Source organism: Ricinus communis, chromosome 3, assembly GCF_019578655.1.
Source record: "Ricinus communis isolate WT05 ecotype wild-type chromosome 3, ASM1957865v1, whole genome shotgun sequence".
NCBI classification, from domain to species: domain Eukaryota; kingdom Viridiplantae; phylum Streptophyta; class Magnoliopsida; order Malpighiales; family Euphorbiaceae; genus Ricinus; species Ricinus communis.
This window is the reverse complement of record NC_063258.1, coordinates 23,069,640-23,091,056: the sequence shown is the minus strand read 5'-3', so window position 1 is coordinate 23,091,056 and position 21,417 is coordinate 23,069,640. Positions and strand designations below refer to the sequence as shown.

Genomic DNA, 21,417 nt, shown 5'->3' with positions numbered 1-21,417 from the left:
TAATTTAACTTATTTCATATTATTTTTTTTAGATAATTTTCGTACTTTTTTATTCTTCAATTCTTCTTTTGGTGTTAGGGCTCAAAAGACAGATTGAGCAGCGGAAATGACTGACTTGACTATTGTCTCGGTGGAATAGCACAGGGAGTTTATCCATTTTTTAGCTCCATTTTTATATTTTATTTATTTCTCAATAAATAAATAAAATTAAAAATTAAAAATTAAAAATAATAAAAATAAAGATACTCAAGTCATTTTATATATAAAATAAATTAGTTATTATGCTAATTTATAAAATCTGCAAGTGGCGTTATAATAAATATAATTTAATTGATTTAAACACTAATTAAATGAAAAAAAAAAAACTAATTGAAACCCTAAAATAGAAAAATTAAGCTACTAAAGCTATAATTTTTCCTTCGTTATATTATGGAGATAAATTTGAACTGATTTGTACAAAAACAAATGCATGAGAGGAAGAATAGAGAAGGAGATAAATTTATAATTAGAACATCTAAAATAGAAAAGAAAAGTGATTGCATAAATTTATAAAAGCTGAATTCATTTTGTTTAACTGGTTTTCACTATTTGTGGAGATATTTTTTATAATATTATCAGTATAAAAATAAATTTTATTTTTATTTTATGATATTTTAGTTTATTTTTATATTAGTCTTTATAAAAATCATGTATACATTCTTATGAAATTTTTGTGTTTTATATGCTAAGGTAAATAAACATGAGAAGTATATATATTTATCAATTTTACTTTTTATCTATTTTATTGCACTAATAAATTTTCATACATCTAAATAATAATTACTAACAAATAGAACTTTTAGAATTTTTACTATCTATTTATTATTATTATTTTTTGATATCATATATATAAATAGATTAATACTTTTTCCTATATATTATATTGGATTAATAAGTTCTTTAATATGTCACAAGTTTCTTTAACTATTTTTATGATCCAATTTTTAAATTCCTACTCTTTTACTATTATATTAATTCATATATATATATATATATTATAGAAAGATAATAAAATCTATTATTCATTTATAGTAGCTATAATAATTATTATACTATATAACAATTTTATATTTAAATAAGTCATAAATACCATATTCATTATTAGAAGATCACATTTAATTCTTTTATAAATATTCATAACTAATATTTTTATGAATGTGCCATGTGTCATTTTCTCATCAAAAAAATAATATGATATGGCTTTATACAATTTTACCATATGAAGTTTCATGAAAAATTTTGCCTTCTTTATATATGTATATTATAGATATAAATGTGTATACACTACTATAATACAGCTTAAAAAAAAGGGAAATATTACATGATCATTTGAATTTATATGGCTAAGGTAAAGCAACCCCAGATGACACATTAATTAATTATATGATCATTTGATTAGTAGGAACACACAAGCATATCAATTAAATTTGGTAGCTGCCATAACCTTCACCATACCCTTCACCTTGCCCTGACCCATTTCCTCCACCTGATTCCCCACCACCTCCAGGACCACCACCATAGCCACGGCCCTGGCTTTTTCCCGACCCACGTCCTTGGCCTCCACCAGAACCTGACCTTGCCCGTGATTCTACAGAAGACCCAGCATATGATCCTGCATCTGACCCAGAACTTGAATAGGAGGAGGATGAAGCTGAGCTCGAGCTTGAACTTGATCGAGAACTTAAATCTAAACCAGCTTATAGGTTCATATTATGTATATATATTTAGAGTATTTTAGTACTTGAATTATATATTTTACAAGTATAATATATAAAAAATATATGTTTATTATCTCAGTTTAGTTTTATTATCTAATTTCAGGTATTAATAGCCAAAAAGAGAAAATATGTGCTAAATATTCAGAAATAGGCTTAAATATAGATGTTGCTGCCAAGACCCAGAATTGAAGGCGCGTGGACAACTAATTTTACAGGCCTAACCGAATATAACAAGATCCAAGGGAGGGATTAATTAAGTATTTATGTAACTATAGATCATTATCAGTTATTTACTTAAGTTAGGATTGTTAAGAGTTGTAGAGACAACTCCTAGAATTTTTGTATTTAGATGAGGACTTTGCAAAAGAAATTTTCACAAGTAGTGGAGCCTAATTACACAACAGGGATATACACATTTAATATGCATCTATCCATAATTCCTCTCTCTATAGCTCATCTTGCACAAATATTTTAGTTTGAGTTTTCATTATTCTTTTAAGATATAAGGAGCTTTTCAAGAAGTGGAGAGTGATGACCAATCATCTTCCTATTTAATTACAATGACCATTGGATCAAATATGTAAAGTTAGTTTTATAAATATTTAATTTTTTTACTATGAATGCACCTTGTTATTTATTTATTTAATGAGTGATATCTTTACATTCATATCTTTATTAGTTTCAGTTATTATTGTTATTATATTAATTTAACAATAGTAATTGGTATGAAAATATTTAGGTTATATGTATTAGGGCTGAGCATGGATCTCGGTGATTCCCGCCCGAACCGAATAACCGTACCAAAAAATACCAGAACCGAAATAACCAAAATTTTTTTATAACCGAATTGAACTGATCCGAATTTTTTTACTATTACGGTATGGTACTGGTTCTTTAGTAAAAAGCGTACCATAATCGTACCAAAACCGATCCGTCTTGTACTGATCCGGACCAAACCGTATAACCGAATTTTTTACATATATTTATTAATAATTTTTTATATTATATAAATAATACCTATTAAAAATAATTATAATATTATAAAATACTTTATACACTATAAAAAAATTATTTTATATTTATCATTTTATATAATTCAAGCAATTATTATCGAAATAAGAAAAAATACTACATATTAAAAGTAACTATAATATTATAATGTACTTTATACTCTATAAAAAAAATATAAGTTAAATATTAGTATATCATATAGTATACTGATACTAATATACATTACTCTAATACTAAATTTATAATTCACTATCTACTAACTTAACCCTAATACATTTTCTTACCACATACTATAAGCCTATACCTAACAATTTGAACACAGTGTCTTCTTCTTTAGAACACATCGCCGCACCTCCCATTTTGCAATTCAGAAAGATAAAATCCCTAAAGCAAATCTCTGGATAGAAAATCAAAAGAAAGAAGGAAAAAACTAGCTCGCATAGACGTCTTCCTATTTAGAACACACCGCCGCACCTCTCAATTTCAATTCAGAAAGACAAAATCCCTAAGGCAAATTTTTGGACATAAAATCAAAAGGAAGAAGAAAGAAATTGGCTCGCCTAGACGTCTTCCTCTTTAGCACCACACATAATTGGCTCGCAGAAAGGCAGAAACAAGATTGGCTCGCGTAAACGTCTTCCTCTTTAGCGCTCTCTCTTCCCATAACTGTGCCACTATTGCTCAGTCTCAGATATTTTTCTTTTCTTTTTTACTTCTTTACTTTTATTTTTATTGGGTAGATTGTTGACTGCAACTGCGAAAAATATTTTGTTTTAAGGATTGCCATCTGCAAAATATTTTTATGCTAGCAGTAACATATATTTTAATGGTTTATATTTGAACATTGAAAGAATTATTATATTTACAAGTGACTGAATTGCAAAATATGTTGTTCAAGAATGTGATTACAATTCTAATTTAGATTTTCATGCTACTTTCTTTAGGTTGGTGATCATATTTTCTATAAATATATTTGATTAAAGATGAGATTAAAGTTATATTTTTAAAATTTTTTAGAACCGAAAATAGCATTGAACCGAACTGTATTTAATCGTAAAAATTTGTACAATACGGTACGGATCCTTTTATGTTTGGTATGGTACTGGTACCTTCAACTTTAAAAGAACCGAGGTTTGGTATGGTACTAGTGATTTATAGATAACCGAATTGGACCGATCCGCTCTCAGCCCTAATATGTATTAGAGATACCATATTTACTTCAATCTATGTTGGCATAAGAAACTTTAGTTGCATCATTAGTTTGAGTGGCTAAAGAAAAAAAATACATCACCATCTCATTCATTGGATCTAGGCTTAAAGAAAATAAAGGAATTACTTAGTAAATAACTAAGCTAAATATTAATTTTATTATATAATTTTAATACATCATAATTATTGCATATTTATTTTATAGTTTATTATATTTATTTTATATTTTATTTCTTTAAAATATTGATTTTAAGTGTTTAAATTTATTTTCAGTGTTCTCTGTATGATAGTTAGTTTTTATACTAATGCCGCTCTATAATTTTTTGTGAGATCGATATTGTAATGAACTTTTTATTACTATAAGAATAATTCGTACACTTGCGAGTACATATTGATAGATACCACCAGCATTAGCTCTTTAACCGCCGCCACCACCACCTAAACCAAGGCCCAAATATGCTCCAACACGAAGTCCTATGCCACCAGGGTCTAGACTCAGGTCCTTCTTTTGCACTCTGCTCTCAGATACTGTTATTGAAATCGCAAGAAGCAAAGCAATAATAGCTAGGGAATTAATGCATCCATTTCTTTTGGTGATGTTGCAAGAAGAACGTAAAATTGTAGCTATAGATTTTAGTGCAAGTTATAAGAATTAGCCTCAGGATTTATGCGAGAAAGAAAGCAGGCAACTGAGCGATTTATAGTTGAGAAGCAGTGGAATTTGCATCTAGTGGTATGATTGATTATTAAATGGAAGCCAGAAGTGCAACTTAGTTTTGACAATGTATTAGGAGGTTTTGGAGGATACTTTTGACCCTTGTCCAAATATAACCTATTTTGATTCCACTAACCTCAGTGGAGTATGATCTTTTCTTTTTAATTTCATAAAATTTATATGAATATTATTATCTCAAATTTTTTATCACAGTTAATATTTAAATGTTGAATTTAAAAATAAAAAAAATATTAATCGCATATAATTCTTCTCTATGATATTAATGCCCTGCTTGATGTGGTTCAGGTATCTAGCTTTCATTTTGGAAAAGTCTCACAGAGCATTGATATATATTTCCATTTATATACTAAATTGATAAATAATTAATATATATTTATTAATTTTAAATAATAAAATATGTATTAATAATTAAATATCAAAGTATAAAATATTAATATGTATGTGTTATTCTCTTATTAATTATGGTGTATACACCAAAACTCGATAAGAGTCTTTTTTCATTTTATAAAGAGAGGTGCTAATATAGTAGCGCATTCTTGACTCATTTCATTAAATAGATTAATGATGAAAGAATTTACATTGTAGAAGAACCTCCTAGTATTGAAATTCTTAGTTTTTTAGTATGTAAGACATTTGTCTTTTATCAATCAATAAAATTTCATTTTAGATTTCTCTTGATTTGAATTTAAATTTCTAATTCTGTACTAGATGAGATTTCGTTTTTATGATGAGTGTAAAAAGATGACTATCCTAATTGTGTAGCTCATGGCTATAAGGCTTTTTATAGATAAGAAGAATAAAATTTTATTTTCTCCTAAAAAATAATCGGTCCAAATTACGTATAGATATTTAAAGGTATTTTAGAGATTTAATGATATATTTCTATATGTAAAATGGTGAAAATATATGTTTTTATCTCACTTAAGCTTAACTGTCTATTTTCAGAAATATTAGTAAAAAGAGAAAAATATAGAGCTAAAATAAGCTTAATTGGACATGTTTGTGCTAAGGCCCAAGATTAAGAAGCATGGACTGCTAATTATAAGGCCCAATGGACATTTTAGTCATTTTGTATAATTATTAGGATTTATATTAAGAGTTATTTATGTGATAGTATTTAGTGGAGATTAAGATACTTAAAGTCTTATATATTAGATAGACTTATATTAGTATATTTATCTCTAGAGCGATTTATTTAGAGGATGACTTTTTTCTATATAAATCTCTACAAAACCTAATTGTAGAAAAAGAATAAGAAAAAGAAGGAGGGGAGTTTTCTCCTACATGCTCTCTACGTGTCACTATTATTCTCTCCATAATTCTCTACAATTTTCCATAAATATATAGTTTTAGCTTTCATTACTCTTTTTAGAATCCAAAGAGCTTTTTAAGAAGTGGAGAGTGAAGAACAATCTTCTTCCTACTTGAAGAAATTCTTGATCTAGAGGGAGTATTTACTTTTTATGTCTTTTTATTTAATACCATGATCATTGGGTTAAATATGTTAGACTAGTTTTTATAAGTGTTTTGTTTAGTTTTTTTATTTTTGTATGAACCTTGTTATTTATTTATTTAATGAATGATTTCTTTACCTTCATATCTTTATTAATTTCAGTTATTATTATTAGTTAACTATCATATTAATTTAGCAATAGTAATTATTATAAAAATCTTTAGATTTAAAAGTATTAGAAACATCATTTTTACTTTAATCTATGTTGGTATAAAAAATCTAGGTCGCATCATTAGCGTGAGTGACTTAGGAAAAAAGGCACATCACCATTTCATTCATTAGATCTAGGCTTAAAGTAAAACAATGAGATTACTAAGTAAATGACTAGATTAAATACTATCTTTAATATATAGTTTTAGATCATAAGTATTTGCATTTGCATTGCATATTTATTTATTGTTTAGTTACTTTACTTTATGAATATTTCTCTATCAACATATTGATTTATAGTGTTTAAATTTACTTCTATTGTTTTGTGTTGATAATTAGTTTTTATAATAAGTGGCCTCATAGTTCCTTGAGAGATCGACCTCGTGGTGAACTTACCATTACTATAGTAATGGTTCGTGTACTTGCAAGTACTAAAAAAGACACATAAAAAAGAATTAAAATTTAAAATATAGCAAGTCAAGTTAAAAAAGGTTTGGAAAAATAAATAATAATCAAGTATAATAAAAATTCAAATTAAAAACATTGCCCTAATTTTTAAATCAAAAGAGAATCTATAATTAATTTATTTTAATAGAAAATTTCAAAATTTAATTTAAAATTCTATTAAATGAAAAGATCTTATTCGATACTATATTAGTCTATACTTACTTTCTAAATATCGTTATTACTTGTTTCTCCAAAAAGAAAAATTCACATCTTTTAGTTCATATAGTATTACTTTATTAAATTTTAGTCTATTAATATATAATATCTTTATAAAGTTACTATTTAATTTTAAAATATTAAAAAATAATTTAACAAAAATATTATATATCACATTATTTGAATAAATACGAAAGTAAATAAAAATTTATTTACAAAAGATTTTATTTTTGTTGAAATTTCTAATGTTATATTAAATTAATTAATTTTTAGTTTTAAAATAATTTCTATATTATTACATAAATAAAATTATAAAAATTTAAAAATTTAATAACATATAAAAACAGTTAATTTGCTATTATTTTTAAAATATTATAAATTAATATTAAATATTAAATTTTTTATTAAATTATATTCTATTAAATTAATTTTATAATTAAAATACTAATAATAACGAGAGTCTTGCAATTTAAAAATAGACAACTAGTTTTTAATACATGTTTGTGGTTCAGTTTCTGAACTCTCAATAATTAATATATTTTAAATTATTATTATTTTCTAGAACATATTAGCCTATAAAAACTCAATTCATAAAAACTCATTGAATAATTTTTTATTTTCAAACAAAAAAGATTAAGAAAATATATATACTTAATGCAATAACAAATTCGTAGACAACCAGTAATTTATAAATAGTCTCACCGTAGCCACCTCTGCCCAGACGCTCCACCTCAACTTGTCGCTTCCTCCGCCACCGGTAACCTTCTTCTCCTTAATCTAATATCTATACATTGTTTTGGCATTTGAATTTGGGCTAAAAGATTCATCCTTTGAGTTTCACGCGGATGTGGCTATTAACACCCCGATTTAAAATTAAGTTTGGCTGTTTTCCTTCATCGTGTACCAAGCTTGACTTCGAGATTTTGCTCGACTGGAGTTGGGTATTTTATATTTAGTAACCAAATTGAATGTTAGTAATCAATTATGAATGCTACCCATTTTTTTATTGGAATTTTAGGATTTTCTTTGAGTTTTATCGAAATGTTGTGTATGCTAGTGAGCAAGGATTTGATAGTGTTTTTTGATTTTTATCTGTCAGTTTTTTAACTATTGAAATTAAAACCATGAAAGGATGATGAATTCTCTACCAAAATATATAAATAACTGAATGGGAAACTCAAAAAATATTGAAAATTGGTTGTCAAAGAGTATGTATATTTGATCTTGTATGCATGATTGAATGACATAGCCAAGGGGAGCAGTAATGAGGTTGCTTTGTTCTTCAATGGGTCAGTATTATTGACTGTTCTTACTGATATTTAGTAGTCTGATAGTGGCCCTTGTAAATTGTTATATTACATTAGCAGCTAAATTTGTTTGTGGTAATTCTGTTAATCTGTCTACTTTACAATTTGTTTTAAATTGGCTGTATTTTTGAATTCTTTTGTTATGGCAATAGGAATTAGGAAATGCCTAATTTTGGAAGAGGTTCTTTTAGAACGTTCGTGAGGGTTGCTTAAATCAAGTGGTTTAAGTGGATATATCAAATATATTTCCTACTTTTATTGATTAGCTAGTTCATTGCCTTATGGTTCTTGTCTTGCTTACAACAAGATTCTAAACATCTAGGTTCTGATTGTGCAAATCAAAGCGTAATCTTTGTTCTCACTTCATTGAGAAATCAACTTGATGGCTGGAAAAGGGCATAATCCACCAGGTTTAGAGGGACGTTATCTCCGGAGACCTGAATCGATACGACATGGTCTATTTCCTCCCAGCCATCGACAATTGGACCGACTTCCTCCTTCAGATCTCTTGGAGAATAAGATTGCTGCACAGGCAGCTGAAATTGAACAACTAGCAGGGGATAATCATAGATTGGCTGCTATACATATGGCCTTGAGGCAGGACCTTGTTGATGCACAACAGGAGGTGAAACGACGCAAGGCCCACATTAGAAGCATACAGACTGAAAGTGATATCCAGATGAGAATGTTACTAGATAAGATTGCAAAAATGGAAGCAGAAATTAGGCTTGGTGATAATGTGAAGAAGGAGCTGAGACAAGCACATATGGAGGCACAGAGCTTGGTCAAAGCCGGACAAGACCTGACTACCCAAATCCAAGAAGCCTCTAAGGAGTTACAGAAGGTTCGTACTGATGTTAGTATTATACCAGATTTGCAAGCTGAGCTTGAAAATCTGAGGCATGAATATAAGAGACTGCGGTGAGAACTCATATTTTCTTTGTCTGACTTTTACATTATGAAAAGGAGGTTGTTTATTCAAAAGGTCTAATTTTTTAAAAATATTTTGTTCAATATGTTGTTTGGACAAAAGAGCAATGTTTGAGTATGAGAAAGGTTTAAACATAGAGAAGGTGGAGCGGCTGCAAGCAATGGAACAAAATCTAATCAGGATGGCCAGAGAACTGGAGAAGTTGCATGCTGGGGTTTTGAATGCTGAAAAAAAAGCCCATGGTAACTTCCTTTGTCTGCAAATGCTGCTATTTAAATTTATGAAACTTGCTAATATTTTATTCTTTTCTAGTACTTATGCTTATCCCGTGGCTTTCTAGCACCAAACCTATATGGTGGTGGCTATGTGACTCGTAATCCTTCATGCTCATTCCCTATACAACGCGGTGCTGCCTCTGTTGATTCATATGGAAGGCATCTTGTTCATACAAGAGTTGGACCAGCAGTAAATGGGACAATACCATATGATAATGGTAATAATGCAGCAATCATTTGTGGGATTGGCGGTTCAGCTGTGTCTAGTGCTGGTGGTGTCGCTCCCTTGGGAGGTTCTTGTGATCCATCACTTGCTGAGAAATGAACTGGATATGTTTCCCATTAAAGGCTGTTAACAGGTTTTGTACCTAGCATCATGGGCTTATTAATTGCAGTCCTTGTTTCTCCATAACTTGCTAGGAGGTGAATTGGATGAAGCTTCATTAGATGCTGTTTTAATACTTTTTTGACTTTGTCCAATGCTCTCATTTCTAAGATGCATTTGGTCGAGGTTAATAGTTTTGTGTAAATGAAAGGTTAGTTGCTTTCTTTTCATTAGTGCTAGTGACATACACTGAAGAAATGTTATCAGTGAAATGTTTTGGCTCACATTTGTATCCCATAGTATATCAACAGGTTATTAAGAAATTGGAGTGGAACCCTTTGCTTTGACTATCACTAGAGTTGCATTAGTCGAGAATGACTTGGTTTCTGAGAGTATCTATGCATGGCATATGTGATGCGTGTTCTGCTCTGCCTTCCAGCTCCATCAGCATCTTTGCTTATTGATCTCTACTTGAATTATAGAAGAGAGTTACCTGCTAGGTGGAACGAAATTCGTGAGATGGGAAAAACAATATGAAAAGGAAAAGAGAAGAGGTTATGAAAATGGAGTGCAATAATAATTCTCTGCCTTTTCTCACAGTCTTTGTCTTATTGCTGCTTGACTTGTTCTAAATAGCTAAGCTACGTTATGAAATTCTGAAGTTCGTAGTCCAACTTCTTTTATTCTTGGACAGTCCTTATCATATCATACTTGAAAATCAGTCTAGTGGCACAAATGAAGGGATGAGTTAGTTTTCTGTTCAAGCAAATTCACATTGTATTCCCCATGGTGTCGCTTGCAAATTATGTCAGAACTATTTTGTACAAGCTGGGTATGCCCCCATTTTAAAGTGATATCCAATGATCAGAATCAGTTCTTATGATGGGTATTATTATTGTCTGCTTTTTTTTGGTCTGTTCATTTTTATTTTTAATTGTTTATTGAAGCTAAACCCATGAAGATTAAAAGGGTACATTAAGTAACAGAATCAGGTCCAGTTTCCATTCAGATATGTAGAGGCAGAGTTACCAAATGATGAACACCAAAGAACTTGGAAAACTATAGCCTCTTGGCGTATTGTATACTTGAATTTCAACTGAATTCAAGTATTTGGGGAAAAATACATGGAAAATCCAGACAAACTAAACTATACAAACAGAAAGAACAAAAAAAAAAAAAAAGACAAATAAGGAACAAAAGAAGATCCTATGATCTTTATTGCAGAGAAGAAAAAGCAAACTATCTAAAAGAAAAGGAAGAACTACAAAAAATACTTATATAAAGGAAAAAAAAAGGGTGGTAGCTAGTTCCGCTGTCTCAGGTCTAACCTATTTATGCTCTTTAAGGTCTAAAGTGTGTTTCTTTTTCTATGATCCATTGTAGTGCCCCCACATTACAGCAATGAATAATAGCATATGAGCAAGGATGAGAAGCAATGCCATTAAAATGAGGAAGACACCTAATCTCCACCATTTGCTTTCAAGCATTTCAACAAACCCTCCTTTGCAAGATTCACAGTCATAACATAGGGCGGTTCTGCTATTATTCCATAAATCACAATCCCTATTATATACTTGAGCTTTTTCCTCCATGTCCCCAATCTTGTCGGCCTTCGTCCAATATGTTGCATTTACATACTCCATTTGACATGAATTTGGTGGTTTGCAGCATCCAGACTTCATCCAACAAACAAGAATTTTAAATTGTTAGTTAACAAAGATGATTAAGAATTTCAGAATCTGCATTTATAAGTTATAGCACCTAAGCTCGGTTCTTCATGCCATTCTTTATAAATATTGTACATATGAAACTCATATGGTGAGATTTAGACATATTGAAATTATAGATAGGTTCAGTATACCACATCATTTGTAAACAAATTGGATTAAATATTAACATTTGAGATTATATATTAAATATTGCACTTATATTGGCTGATTTTTTTTTACCACCATTAACCAATATAAATACAACAATCATTAAATAATTTTATATGTTACTGTACAATTGATTTTGTCTACAGATGGCATATTAGATTAACTCGCTCTCTAAGTTTTTCTTAAATTAGAAATTTAGATTGTAATAACATGAATTATTTTCATTTGAAATTTCATTCTCCCCCGCCGGATAACTAATTCAGAAATTTAATCAATTTTCCACTACATGTTGAGTAAATTAAATATAATATCTGTTTATAGAAAAAGAAAATGAAACAACAAGAAAAGGAATAAAAATAGCTACCTCAACAGATGATAATTTTCTTGTACTGAAATCAAATGCTTTGACAGCCAGTGATCTATATGCCAAGTCATCGCAAAGGCCTTTGCTATAGATACAAGATTTGATATTTGTCCAGTAGCTTTCATCACGAACTTTTTCTTTGAACCACATTGGTGTAGCCATTATTCTTCTACTCTCCATCTTGTAACCTCCCACAAGTGCGAGTCCCATTGTAAATATAACAATCAAGGGTACCATAACTATAAAAAAACCTGGCACTGGAAATCGCCTGCTTAGGAAGACAGCAGCATTACTAATCAAGAAAACAAAGACCAGGCCGACTCCTAGCCCAATCTGTAATTTTGGTAAGGTCAAGAGCTTCTCACAATCATAATCTTTCATGTAGAGTAGCCATATAACTGAAGCTAGGATTGGAAGAGAAAGAATGAAGGTTATTATTGAGATCAAGCCAGCAATGTTTTTCACTTGGATTGCTTTATCTGTCATCTTTTTCTCTGGAACTTCTCTATTAGGTTTAGCTTCTTCTTCGGTGACTGTTACAGCTACTGTTTCCATGGGATTAGGGTTAGGGTTAGGATTAGGGTTAGTGTTGTCTTCCATGTGAATGAAAGGATTTGTGTGCTTATACAAGGAAGGAAGGAGTGGAAAAATTATGTGCTTAGAAGAAAGGAGTGATATGGGTTAAAAATGATTAGTGTTAAGTAATATAATTAGTGACACGTGTTTACTTTACTTAGTCAAATTCTGTTTAAGTGAACTTAGGAATGAGTGGGAAGAAAAAGTACAATGGGATAGAGAGTTAAAAGAGTCAAAATTGCTTGAGAGATACAAGGAAGAACTAGCAAATTACTACATAAGATTCTTACCATGTAATTAAGTGGTGGAATATTCATAAATCTTGAATGTCTTAAAAGTAATTTAGTTTAGATTGAGTTACCCACGAGTTTCGTTCCAATTTTAGTAATCCATAGCATGCTTGGTCTTTGCATTAAAAATTCATCATTTCATACTTAAGAAAAGGTTATTTCAGTTGGCAATAAATTCTTTTATCAATAGGGACTTGATCTCAAAATTGATAAGAGATAGTGTTTTTAAGATTGTTTGGAAAGAAATAATCAAGTGTTAATGCCCCCGAAAGAAAATAATAAAATGTTAATCCTAATTATCTTTACTAATACCAGTATCATACCATTATAAATCTTTATAATTTTTTCGGTCTAATTTTGCTAATGTGGCCATCAGAGATCGAATATTCTTAGTTATTCGCTAGATCAAAATACTACCTCTCTAATAACTTATCTTACTATGCATATTGGGTCCATCCTCAAATATGTATAGTTTGAAAAAAATTAAAAAATGGACCCACATACTTAGTGAGATTAGTTATTATTGAATTGACATATAGCGTATCAATTAAGAATAATTTATTTCTAATAGACACATCATTAAAAATATGCTGAAAAAGTTGATAGATACCCTAAATTGAAGTAGAAATAGAAGTATTGGTAATTGAAAAGAAAAAAAAATATTGGTACCAATTGGATAATTAGATCCAAAAATTTAGTACTAAGAGGGCAATTTATCCCATTTCTATTGCAATGGAGAATAGAGGATTTAAACTGCCGCATTTGAAAAGCAAGAATTTAGAGAGGTTAGGTATATATATATATATATATATATATATATATATATATATGTGTGTGTGTGTGTGTGTGTGTGTGTGTGTGTGTGTGAATTTGTCCATAATTAGAAGAAAGTTGTAAGAAAAAAATTATAAATTGAATATTTTTAAGCTTGTAAAATTTAAATGGAAAGAGAAAACAAAAATAAGAAGTAAAGTAAAATAACGCAACACAAATGAATATGGGGGCCAAAATAACAAGAAAAAGACATTTTACATGATAATGTACTTAAGGGCAAATGTATTCTACAGAGTAGATATTAGGGGTACAAATACACCTTCTCCTAACAAAGTTAATCAACCTATTTATGCTCTTTAAGGTCTAAAGTGTATTTCTTTTTCTATGATCCATTGTAGTGCCCCCACATTACAGCAATGAATAATAGCATATGAGTAAGGATGAGAAGCAAGGCCATTAAAATGAGGAAGACACCTAATCTCCACCATTTGCTTTCAAGCATTTCAACAAACCCTCCTTTGCAAGATTCACAGTCATAACATAGGGTGGTTCTGCTATTATTCCATAAATCACAGTCCCTATAATATACTTGAGCTTTTTCCTCCATGTCCCCAATCTTGTCGGCCTTCGTCCAATATGTTGCATTTACATACTCCATTTGACATGAATTTGGTGGTTTGCAGCATCCAGACTTCATCCAACAAACAAGAATTTTAAATTGTTAGTTAACAAAGATGATTAAGAATTTCAGAATCTGCATTTATAAGTTATAGCACCTAAGCTCGGTTCTTCATGCCATTATTTATAAATATTGTACATATGAAACTCATATGGTGAGATTTAGACATATTGAAATTATAGATAGGTTCAGTATACCACATCATTTGTAAACAAATTGGACTAAATATTAACATTTGAGATTATATATTAAATATTGCACTTATATTGGCTGGTTTTTCTTTACCACCATTAACCAATATAAATACAACAATCATTAAATAATTTTATATGTTACTGTACAATTGATTTTGTCTACAGATGGCATATTAGATTAACTCGCTCTCTAAGTTTTTCTTAAATTAGAAATTTAGATTGTAATAACATGAATTATTTTCATTTGAAATTTCATTCTCCCCCGCCGGATAACTAATTCAGAAATTTAATCAATTTTCCACTACATGTTGAGTAAATTAAATATAATATCTGTTTATAGAAAAAGAAAATGAAACAACAAGAAAAGGAATAAAAATAGCTACCTCAATGATGATAATTTTCTTGTACTGAAATCAAATGCTTTGTGACGTTGATCTATATGCCATGTCATCGCAAAGGCCTTTGCTAGAGATACAAGATTTGATATTTGTCCAGTAGCTTTCATCACGAACTTTTTCTTTGAACCACATTGGTGTAGCCATTATTCTTCTACTCTCCATCTTGTAATCTCCCACAAGTACGAGTCCCATTGTAAATATAACAATCAAGGGTACCATAACTATAAAAAAACCTGGCACTGGAAATCGCCTGCTTAGGAAGATTGGATGAATGAAAAGACACTCTTGGTCCTCAATAAACTAAGGCAACTAAACCACAATTTGGAGATGGTTAATAGAAAAGTCACCACTGATGTACCAATGATTGAAAAAGAGTGCTTGGAAAGGAAATGGCAAACTGAAAGCAAAGATTCAAAAGATGTTAGACGTACACCACTGCAAAGACAAAGGCCAAGAAGAATGAGAACTTGGAAAAGTTGAAGGGGGAAATTACTGAGGAACTCAAAAATAAGAAGGCTAGTGTGAGTTTTTATAAGGTGGGATTTTATAGTGCAGTTGGTGTGTTGATTTTAGGGTTTAGGATAAGCTCGAATTTTGTGCTCCAATTGTGAAATTTATAGGAGCTGCATGCAGAGGTTTGTAGGTTTGTAGTGTTTATGTTTCTTTTAGTTTTAGGCGATGAGGTTTAAACAGTTGTATTCGGTAGTAGTGTGCTTTATTTGTTATGGAATGACTCTTGTATTGGTTCATTCCCATAAACTATATTTTATCATGCATTCAAATTGAAGTTTGTATGTCATTTTCAAGTTTTGCAAATAATGACTCAACAGAGAACATGTGGAACCAACCTCCATAATTAATAAGTTACAAAGTCGTCCTAATTCATATTATATATGTCATTATGACCCGATTTGTGGGCCAGTGACCGGTACTAGAGAATGGGTAGGTTTAAGGCTACTGAATCCCGTAGTAAGCCTAACTAATCACTAACTCAATCAAATTAAAATCTGAACTCAATCTAGAGCACTATTTCCATAATTAATCTTAAATCAACCGGTACCATAAATTAAATTCGGTCCTCCAGCATAATTAGGCTAGACTTGAATTAATATAAAATTAAGAACTGATAAGTCTACAAATTTCTACTGTGGAGAATCTAAAATTTTACAAGTCAAACATACTAAAATCAATTACATCAACCTGATGATGAATGAGTCGGGTTGCTAGATAACAACTGCAGGAAGACTAACAATCACCTGAAAAACAGTGAAATTGAGACTGTCAGTCTCGAGAGTGAGTTAAAATCATATATCTAAAAATAATTTTAAACACTTCAATAACACATTTATTTAATTTGAAATAAACATTAAGTCATGTAAGAATATACGTGTCATGCCATGCTCAAATAAAAAATAACTTTCACATACTACGGGATGGAGTACTTCAGTAGAACCCTAATCCCAACACTAACATCTAGACTCTCTCATTCCAACAGAACTGGCGCCTAGAGAACAAAGCTCGACCAGGGTCCTTAACTCCAATCCGGTCACTTAATTATCACTATCAGTCTTAGTCTTTAGGCTCTCTTACTCCAATAAGATTGGCGCCCAGAGAGCAAAGCTCGATCAGGTTCCTTAACTCCAATCTGGTCACTTAGGTTTTCAAATAAGCCGCTGCCCAGAGAGCAATGATCGACCAGGGACCTTTACTCCGGTAAACTCACTCTACTCAGTCCAGAGAGCAATGCTCGACCAGGGCAAGTCCTAAATTTAACTTTTAAAAATTTATAAACCTTTACCCTTTTATTTTCTATCTCTGATTCATACCGGTGCAACTCATCAAATAGCATGTTCTACAGCCGCCCCATCCCGAGTTAACACGAAAACACTAACCGTAATGCAGTAAATGAAACATATATGAATAATGATTAAATAAATAATTAAAATTTTAAATTATTTAATCAGAACTATCACGTAAAAATCTTAGCATGACAGGTGAACAGATATATGACTTTAACTCACAGTTCTGACGACCTCCTAGCTTTGCTCCGATGCCTCGGATGGAACGAGTTGAACTGACAGATTATTTAATCACGGAAAATAATTTAATCAATAACATTGAAATATTTGACAATTAACCCTAGGTCTAGACTCCTAGGACTGACTGTCTAAAAATTCGACTCGGGTAAATTCTACCGAAAATTCGGCACAACCTCTCCTAACACACGGACGTTTACCCTACGTAAAATGGGTCCAGGACCTACCAGAACACGCTTCAAATATTTCAATGATTTATTTTAGCGGGAGTCAGGTCCCTAAGACTTCATTATTTTTCCTAAATACACCACACATCACAAATCACGACTAATGGCAGACAGTCCGACAAAATATTTATTTTAACTAATAAACTTCACATAATTTTTTCTAATAATCAACACCACAAATAAACATATAACCAATGAATTACTGAGACGCTTGATCGCTCGGTCGACTCGCCTCCAGTCGCTGGAGTCCGATCGACGATCCGAGCACACCAACGGACTCAAATGACGCACTGATGACGATCCCAGCTTCCGATCTTCCGACCCGACCTCCAATCATCTGGAGAGATTTATGGACGATCTCGGCCGTCGATTTTCAAACGGAGTCTGATTGCCACGAAACCAGCGCCATTGTAAAGCTTGAGCTAATGAGAGTCCAGATATGCCCTCTGGTCGGCCATAGCTCGCCAGAACTCGCCGGAAAAGTCAAAAAATGCGGCTGCCAACATCTTGCCGAAACTCCTTCCTTCGGCCACCAAAGCTGACGCCACTACTCCCAAAAGGAAGCCCTCAACTGACTAGTCAAAACAAGACTGACCCTGCCGCCATTGGACGCCGGAAATGCCCAAAACGGCGGCAAGAAAGCCGCTGCCGCTTCCTCGCATTCTTCTTCCGTCGCACTCTGACCTCGCCACGGATGCCCCCTTCTCTTCCTTCTTGTTTTTCCCTGATCCCCTCCTTCTTCCTTTCTTTTCTTCTTTCTTTCCTTGTCAGCATTTAGTCCCTAAACTTTTATTCTTTACCATTTAGTCCCTTAACTTTTTTAATTACAATAATTTCGTCCTGCAAAAATTTCTGATTGACGCTTAAACTTTTCTTTAGCTTTTCAATTAAGTCCCTAATTATTTAATTTGGGTCAAATTACAATTATTGAAAATAGAGAATTACTTATTTACCCTTGCTTTTAAATATAAAATTATCAAAAAGCCCTTGCCGATATATTTAATTATAAAAATACCAAATGTACAAATTTTCATTAAAGCCCCATATTAATAAAATTATATTTTTAGTCCTTATTCCAAAATAAATTTTTAATTTAATCTTAACACAATTAATTTAATTAATCAATTTGCTAAATATTTTTCAATTAAAATTTAACACCATTGGCTAATTAAAATGCCCTTTTTCCCAATAATTCTTTTATAAAATATCCTTTACTAATCTTTTCATAACTTTCAATATATAAATTAATTTATATATTCATATTGGAAAAAAATTGAATGACCAAGAATATGATCCATTTTTCAAAGAATTTACTTAATTAATTTCTTAAAAATCAAACTAATTGGATATAGAAAATAACTCTCTTATTTGCCTAGCATTAAAATTCCATTTATATCATTCCAATTAAACCAAAGAAAAATAAAGTAAAATTAATTTAAATAAAAACTCATTTATTAATTATTATTAATATTATCAATTATTAAAGAAAAATTCTGGGTATTACAATATATATATTGTACACATGCTTCGCGGATAATTTCATTACCCTCACGAGCAAGATCACGTCCCTCATTACGAGCTTATACATATGCTTCTAAAACTACTCGATTAGCTACGGCACCGGGTGCATTTCCCCAAGGGTGCCCTAAAGTTCCTCCACCGAATTGTAGTACGGAATCATCTTCAAAGATCTCGGTAAGAGCAGGCATATGCCAAACGTTAATACCCCTTGAAGCTACAGGCAGAACACCGGGTAGAGAGACCCAATCTTGAGTGAAATAAATACCGTGGCTTTGATCTTTTTTAATAAAATCATCACGCAATAAATCAACAAAGCTCAGAGTGATGTCTCTTTCCCCTTCAAGTTTACCTACTACGGTACCAGCATGAATATGATCTCCACCAGGCATACGTAACACCTTAGCTAGTACACGAAAATGCATACCATGATTCTTCTGTCTATCAATAACTGCATGCATTGTACGGTGAATGTGAAGAAGTAAATCATTATCTCGGTAATAATGAGCCAATGTAGTATTTGCAGTGAATCCCCCTGTTAAGTAGTCATGCATTACGATAGGAACTCCTAATTCTCTGGCAAATACAACCCTTTTGATCATTTCTTTGCATGTACCTGTAGTAGCATTCAAATAATGTCCTTTGATTTCACCTGTTTCAACCTGGCCTTTATAAATTGCTTCTGCACAAAATAAGAAACAGTCTCTCCAACGCATAAATGGTTGGGAGTTCACGTTCTCATCATCTTTGGTAAAATCAAGTCCACCCCGTAGACATTCATAAATTGCTCTACCGTAATTCTTAGCGGATAGCCCCAATTTAGGTTTAATAGTATAACCCAACAGAGGGCGATCATACTTGTTTAATATATATATATATATATATATATATATATATATATATATATATGTATGTATATATGTATATATATATATATGTATGTATATATGTATATATATATATATATATATGTATGTATATATGTAATGCTTTTCGGATTGAAAAATGCTCCTTCTGAATTTTAAAAAATCATGAACGACATTTTTAATCCTTATTCAAAGTTTTGCATTGTCTACATTGATGATGTGTTAATCTTTTCAAATTCCATTGAACAACATTTCAAACACTTAGAAACATTTTTCTATGTTGTTAAAAAGAGTGGTTTAGTGGTTTCAAAAATCAAGATATCTCTTTTTCAAACAAAAATAAGATTTCTTGGACATTATATCTCTCGGGGCACCATTACCCCAATTGAAAGATCTCTTGCATTCACTTCAAAGTTTTCAGATAGAATTTTGGAAAAAACCCAATTACAAAGATTTCTTGGTAGTTTAAATTATGTCATGAATTTTTATCCAAATTTAAACTGTCTTGCAAAGCCCTTCATGATAGGCTAAGGAAAAATTCCCTCCTCGGACCGATCGACACAAAATTGTTCAAAGCATAAAAAAGCAAGTTTTAGAAATTCCATGCTCGCATTTACTGATCCATCTGCATTCAAAATTGTTGAAACTGATGCATCAGAATTAGGTTATGGTGGGATTTTTAAACAAATCCAAAATTCCAAAGAATGTATTATCCAGTTTACTTCTGCACACTGGAATGATACGCAAAAGAATTACTCAACTATCAAAAAGGAAATTCTTTCGATAGTTTTGTGTATTTCCAAATTTCAAAGTGATCTTTTAAATCAAAAATTTCTTTTAAGGATTGATTGCAAATCTGCTAAAGAAGTTTTACAAAAAGATGTTCAAAATATAGCTTCCAAACACATTTTTGCTAGATGGCAAGCTATTCTTTCTGTTTTTGATTTTGAAATCGAATTTATTAGAGGAGATTCGAATTCTATCCCAGACTTTCTAAACAGAGAGTTTCTTCAAAAACAGGAGTGAAAAATGTCGCGAAAATCCAAATCCAAAGAAGAAAAATCAACGGTAAGTTCAAAGCCGGCTCAAAGCCCAATGAGGGAATTTCTCCCATCATCTTCAAAGCCTATCAGGACCTGGACTGAAATTATCCAGGAGAAAACTGATCAACCAGATCCAGTTCAACAACAAATGGATCGTTCCAAAGCTGATCAAGCCCAATAAATTCAGGAATGGCTTGCTCAGCAAGACCCTGAATTCCTTCAAAGAGTTGAAGAATATAAAAGGCAGATGGTTCAATCCCTATCCGAACTATCTTCAAAGCAAATAATTCCAAAGCCAGAAGCAACTCCAAAGTCGTCCTCCTCCTCCATCAAGGGTAAAGGTATACTCTCTATCCCTTTTCAAAAAACCGAGATAGAAATCTTCTCTCAAAGTCTATCTCAAAGTTCAAATAGTATTTCAAAGCCAAATTCTCAAGAAATTATTTTGTCTCAATCAAAACGTTTTAAATCCAATGAGTATTTGGAAAAACAAAGTTTTCAAAATATTTTAACAGTTGAGGAAGGATTCTGTACAGAAAGCCCCTCTAAACTGGTTTCAAATATTTTCCCTCCAGGATGGTATTTCAAACCCTGGAATGTTTCAAAGCCTCAGTCTTACAACCAGTCTATCCTTGAGATAACTGGTTCCGCCAAATTCAAACATTTCAAAAAGAACAAAACCCATAAAGATCCTGCAT

At 31.2% G+C, this 21,417-nt stretch overlaps 4 protein-coding genes and 1 pseudogene across 5 annotated transcripts; 1 reads left to right on the top strand and 4 right to left on the bottom strand.

Moving 5' to 3' along the window:
* Positions 1–1,460: 1,460 nt before the first annotated feature.
* Positions 1,461–3,127, bottom strand: LOC107261979 (glycine-rich cell wall structural protein 2-like). Its single transcript, XM_015724805.2, has 2 exons — positions 3,073–3,127; positions 1,461–1,726 (listed from the first exon to the last, which is right to left on the bottom strand). The coding sequence occupies exons 1-2, from the start codon at positions 3,125–3,127 to the stop codon at positions 1,461–1,463; spliced, it is 321 nt and encodes a 106-aa protein (XP_015580291.2).
* Positions 3,128–7,648: 4,521 nt separating this feature from the next.
* LOC8277251 (protein FLX-like 4) lies at positions 7,649–10,230 on the top strand. 2 transcript variants are annotated; one of them, XM_002528171.4, is made up of 4 exons: positions 7,649–7,796; positions 8,669–9,267; positions 9,380–9,519; positions 9,618–10,230. In XM_002528171.4, the coding sequence occupies exons 2-4, from the start codon at positions 8,729–8,731 to the stop codon at positions 9,875–9,877; spliced, it is 939 nt and encodes a 312-aa protein (XP_002528217.2). In that variant the 5' UTR covers positions 7,649–7,796; positions 8,669–8,728; the 3' UTR covers positions 9,878–10,230. The 2 variants fall into 2 exon arrangements, with proteins under 2 accessions (XP_002528217.2, XP_048228184.1); XM_048372227.1 differs by having other exon boundaries at positions 7,730–7,796; positions 8,654–9,267.
* An 838-nt stretch (positions 10,231–11,068) lies between these two features.
* On the bottom strand, positions 11,069–12,785 carry LOC8277250 (tetraspanin-15). Its single transcript, XM_002528170.3, has 2 exons — positions 12,119–12,785; positions 11,069–11,553 (listed from the first exon to the last, which is right to left on the bottom strand). Exons 1-2 carry the CDS (start codon positions 12,716–12,718, stop codon positions 11,245–11,247), a joined length of 909 nt encoding a protein of 302 aa, XP_002528216.1. The 5' UTR covers positions 12,719–12,785; the 3' UTR covers positions 11,069–11,244.
* Positions 12,786–13,841: 1,056 nt separating this feature from the next.
* LOC8277249 (tetraspanin-15) lies at positions 13,842–15,272 on the bottom strand. The gene is given in 2 exon segments (XM_002528169.4): positions 13,842–14,449; positions 15,015–15,272. Coding segments are annotated over 2 exon segments (543 nt in total). The 5' UTR covers positions 15,249–15,272; the 3' UTR covers positions 13,842–14,140.
* On the bottom strand, positions 14,102–19,673 carry LOC125369581 (annotated as a pseudogene).
* Between the last annotated feature and the right edge of the window lie 1,744 nt (positions 19,674–21,417).

Coding starts and splice junctions, on each gene's coding strand:
- LOC107261979 (XM_015724805.2), bottom strand. CDS start 3,127: ATGGGAGGTGCGGCGATGTGTTCTAAAGAAGAAGACACTGTGTTCAAA. Junction 1,727..3,072: donor CACTGTGTTCAAATTGTTAG/GTATAGGCTTAT, acceptor AAGCTGGTTTAG/ATTTAAGTTCTCGATCAAGT.
- LOC8277251 (XM_002528171.4), top strand. CDS start 8,729: ATGGCTGGAAAAGGGCATAATCCACCAGGTTTAGAGGGACGTTATCTC. Junction 9,268..9,379: donor CATGAATATAAGAGACTGCG/GTGAGAACTCAT, acceptor TTTGGACAAAAG/AGCAATGTTTGAGTATGAGA. Junction 9,520..9,617: donor TGCTGAAAAAAAAGCCCATG/GTAACTTCCTTT, acceptor GTGGCTTTCTAG/CACCAAACCTATATGGTGGT.
- LOC8277250 (XM_002528170.3), bottom strand. CDS start 12,718: ATGGAAGACAACACTAACCCTAATCCTAACCCTAACCCTAATCCCATG. Junction 11,554..12,118: donor GAAAATTATCATCTGTTGAG/GTAGCTATTTTT, acceptor TGTTGGATGAAG/TCTGGATGCTGCAAACCACC.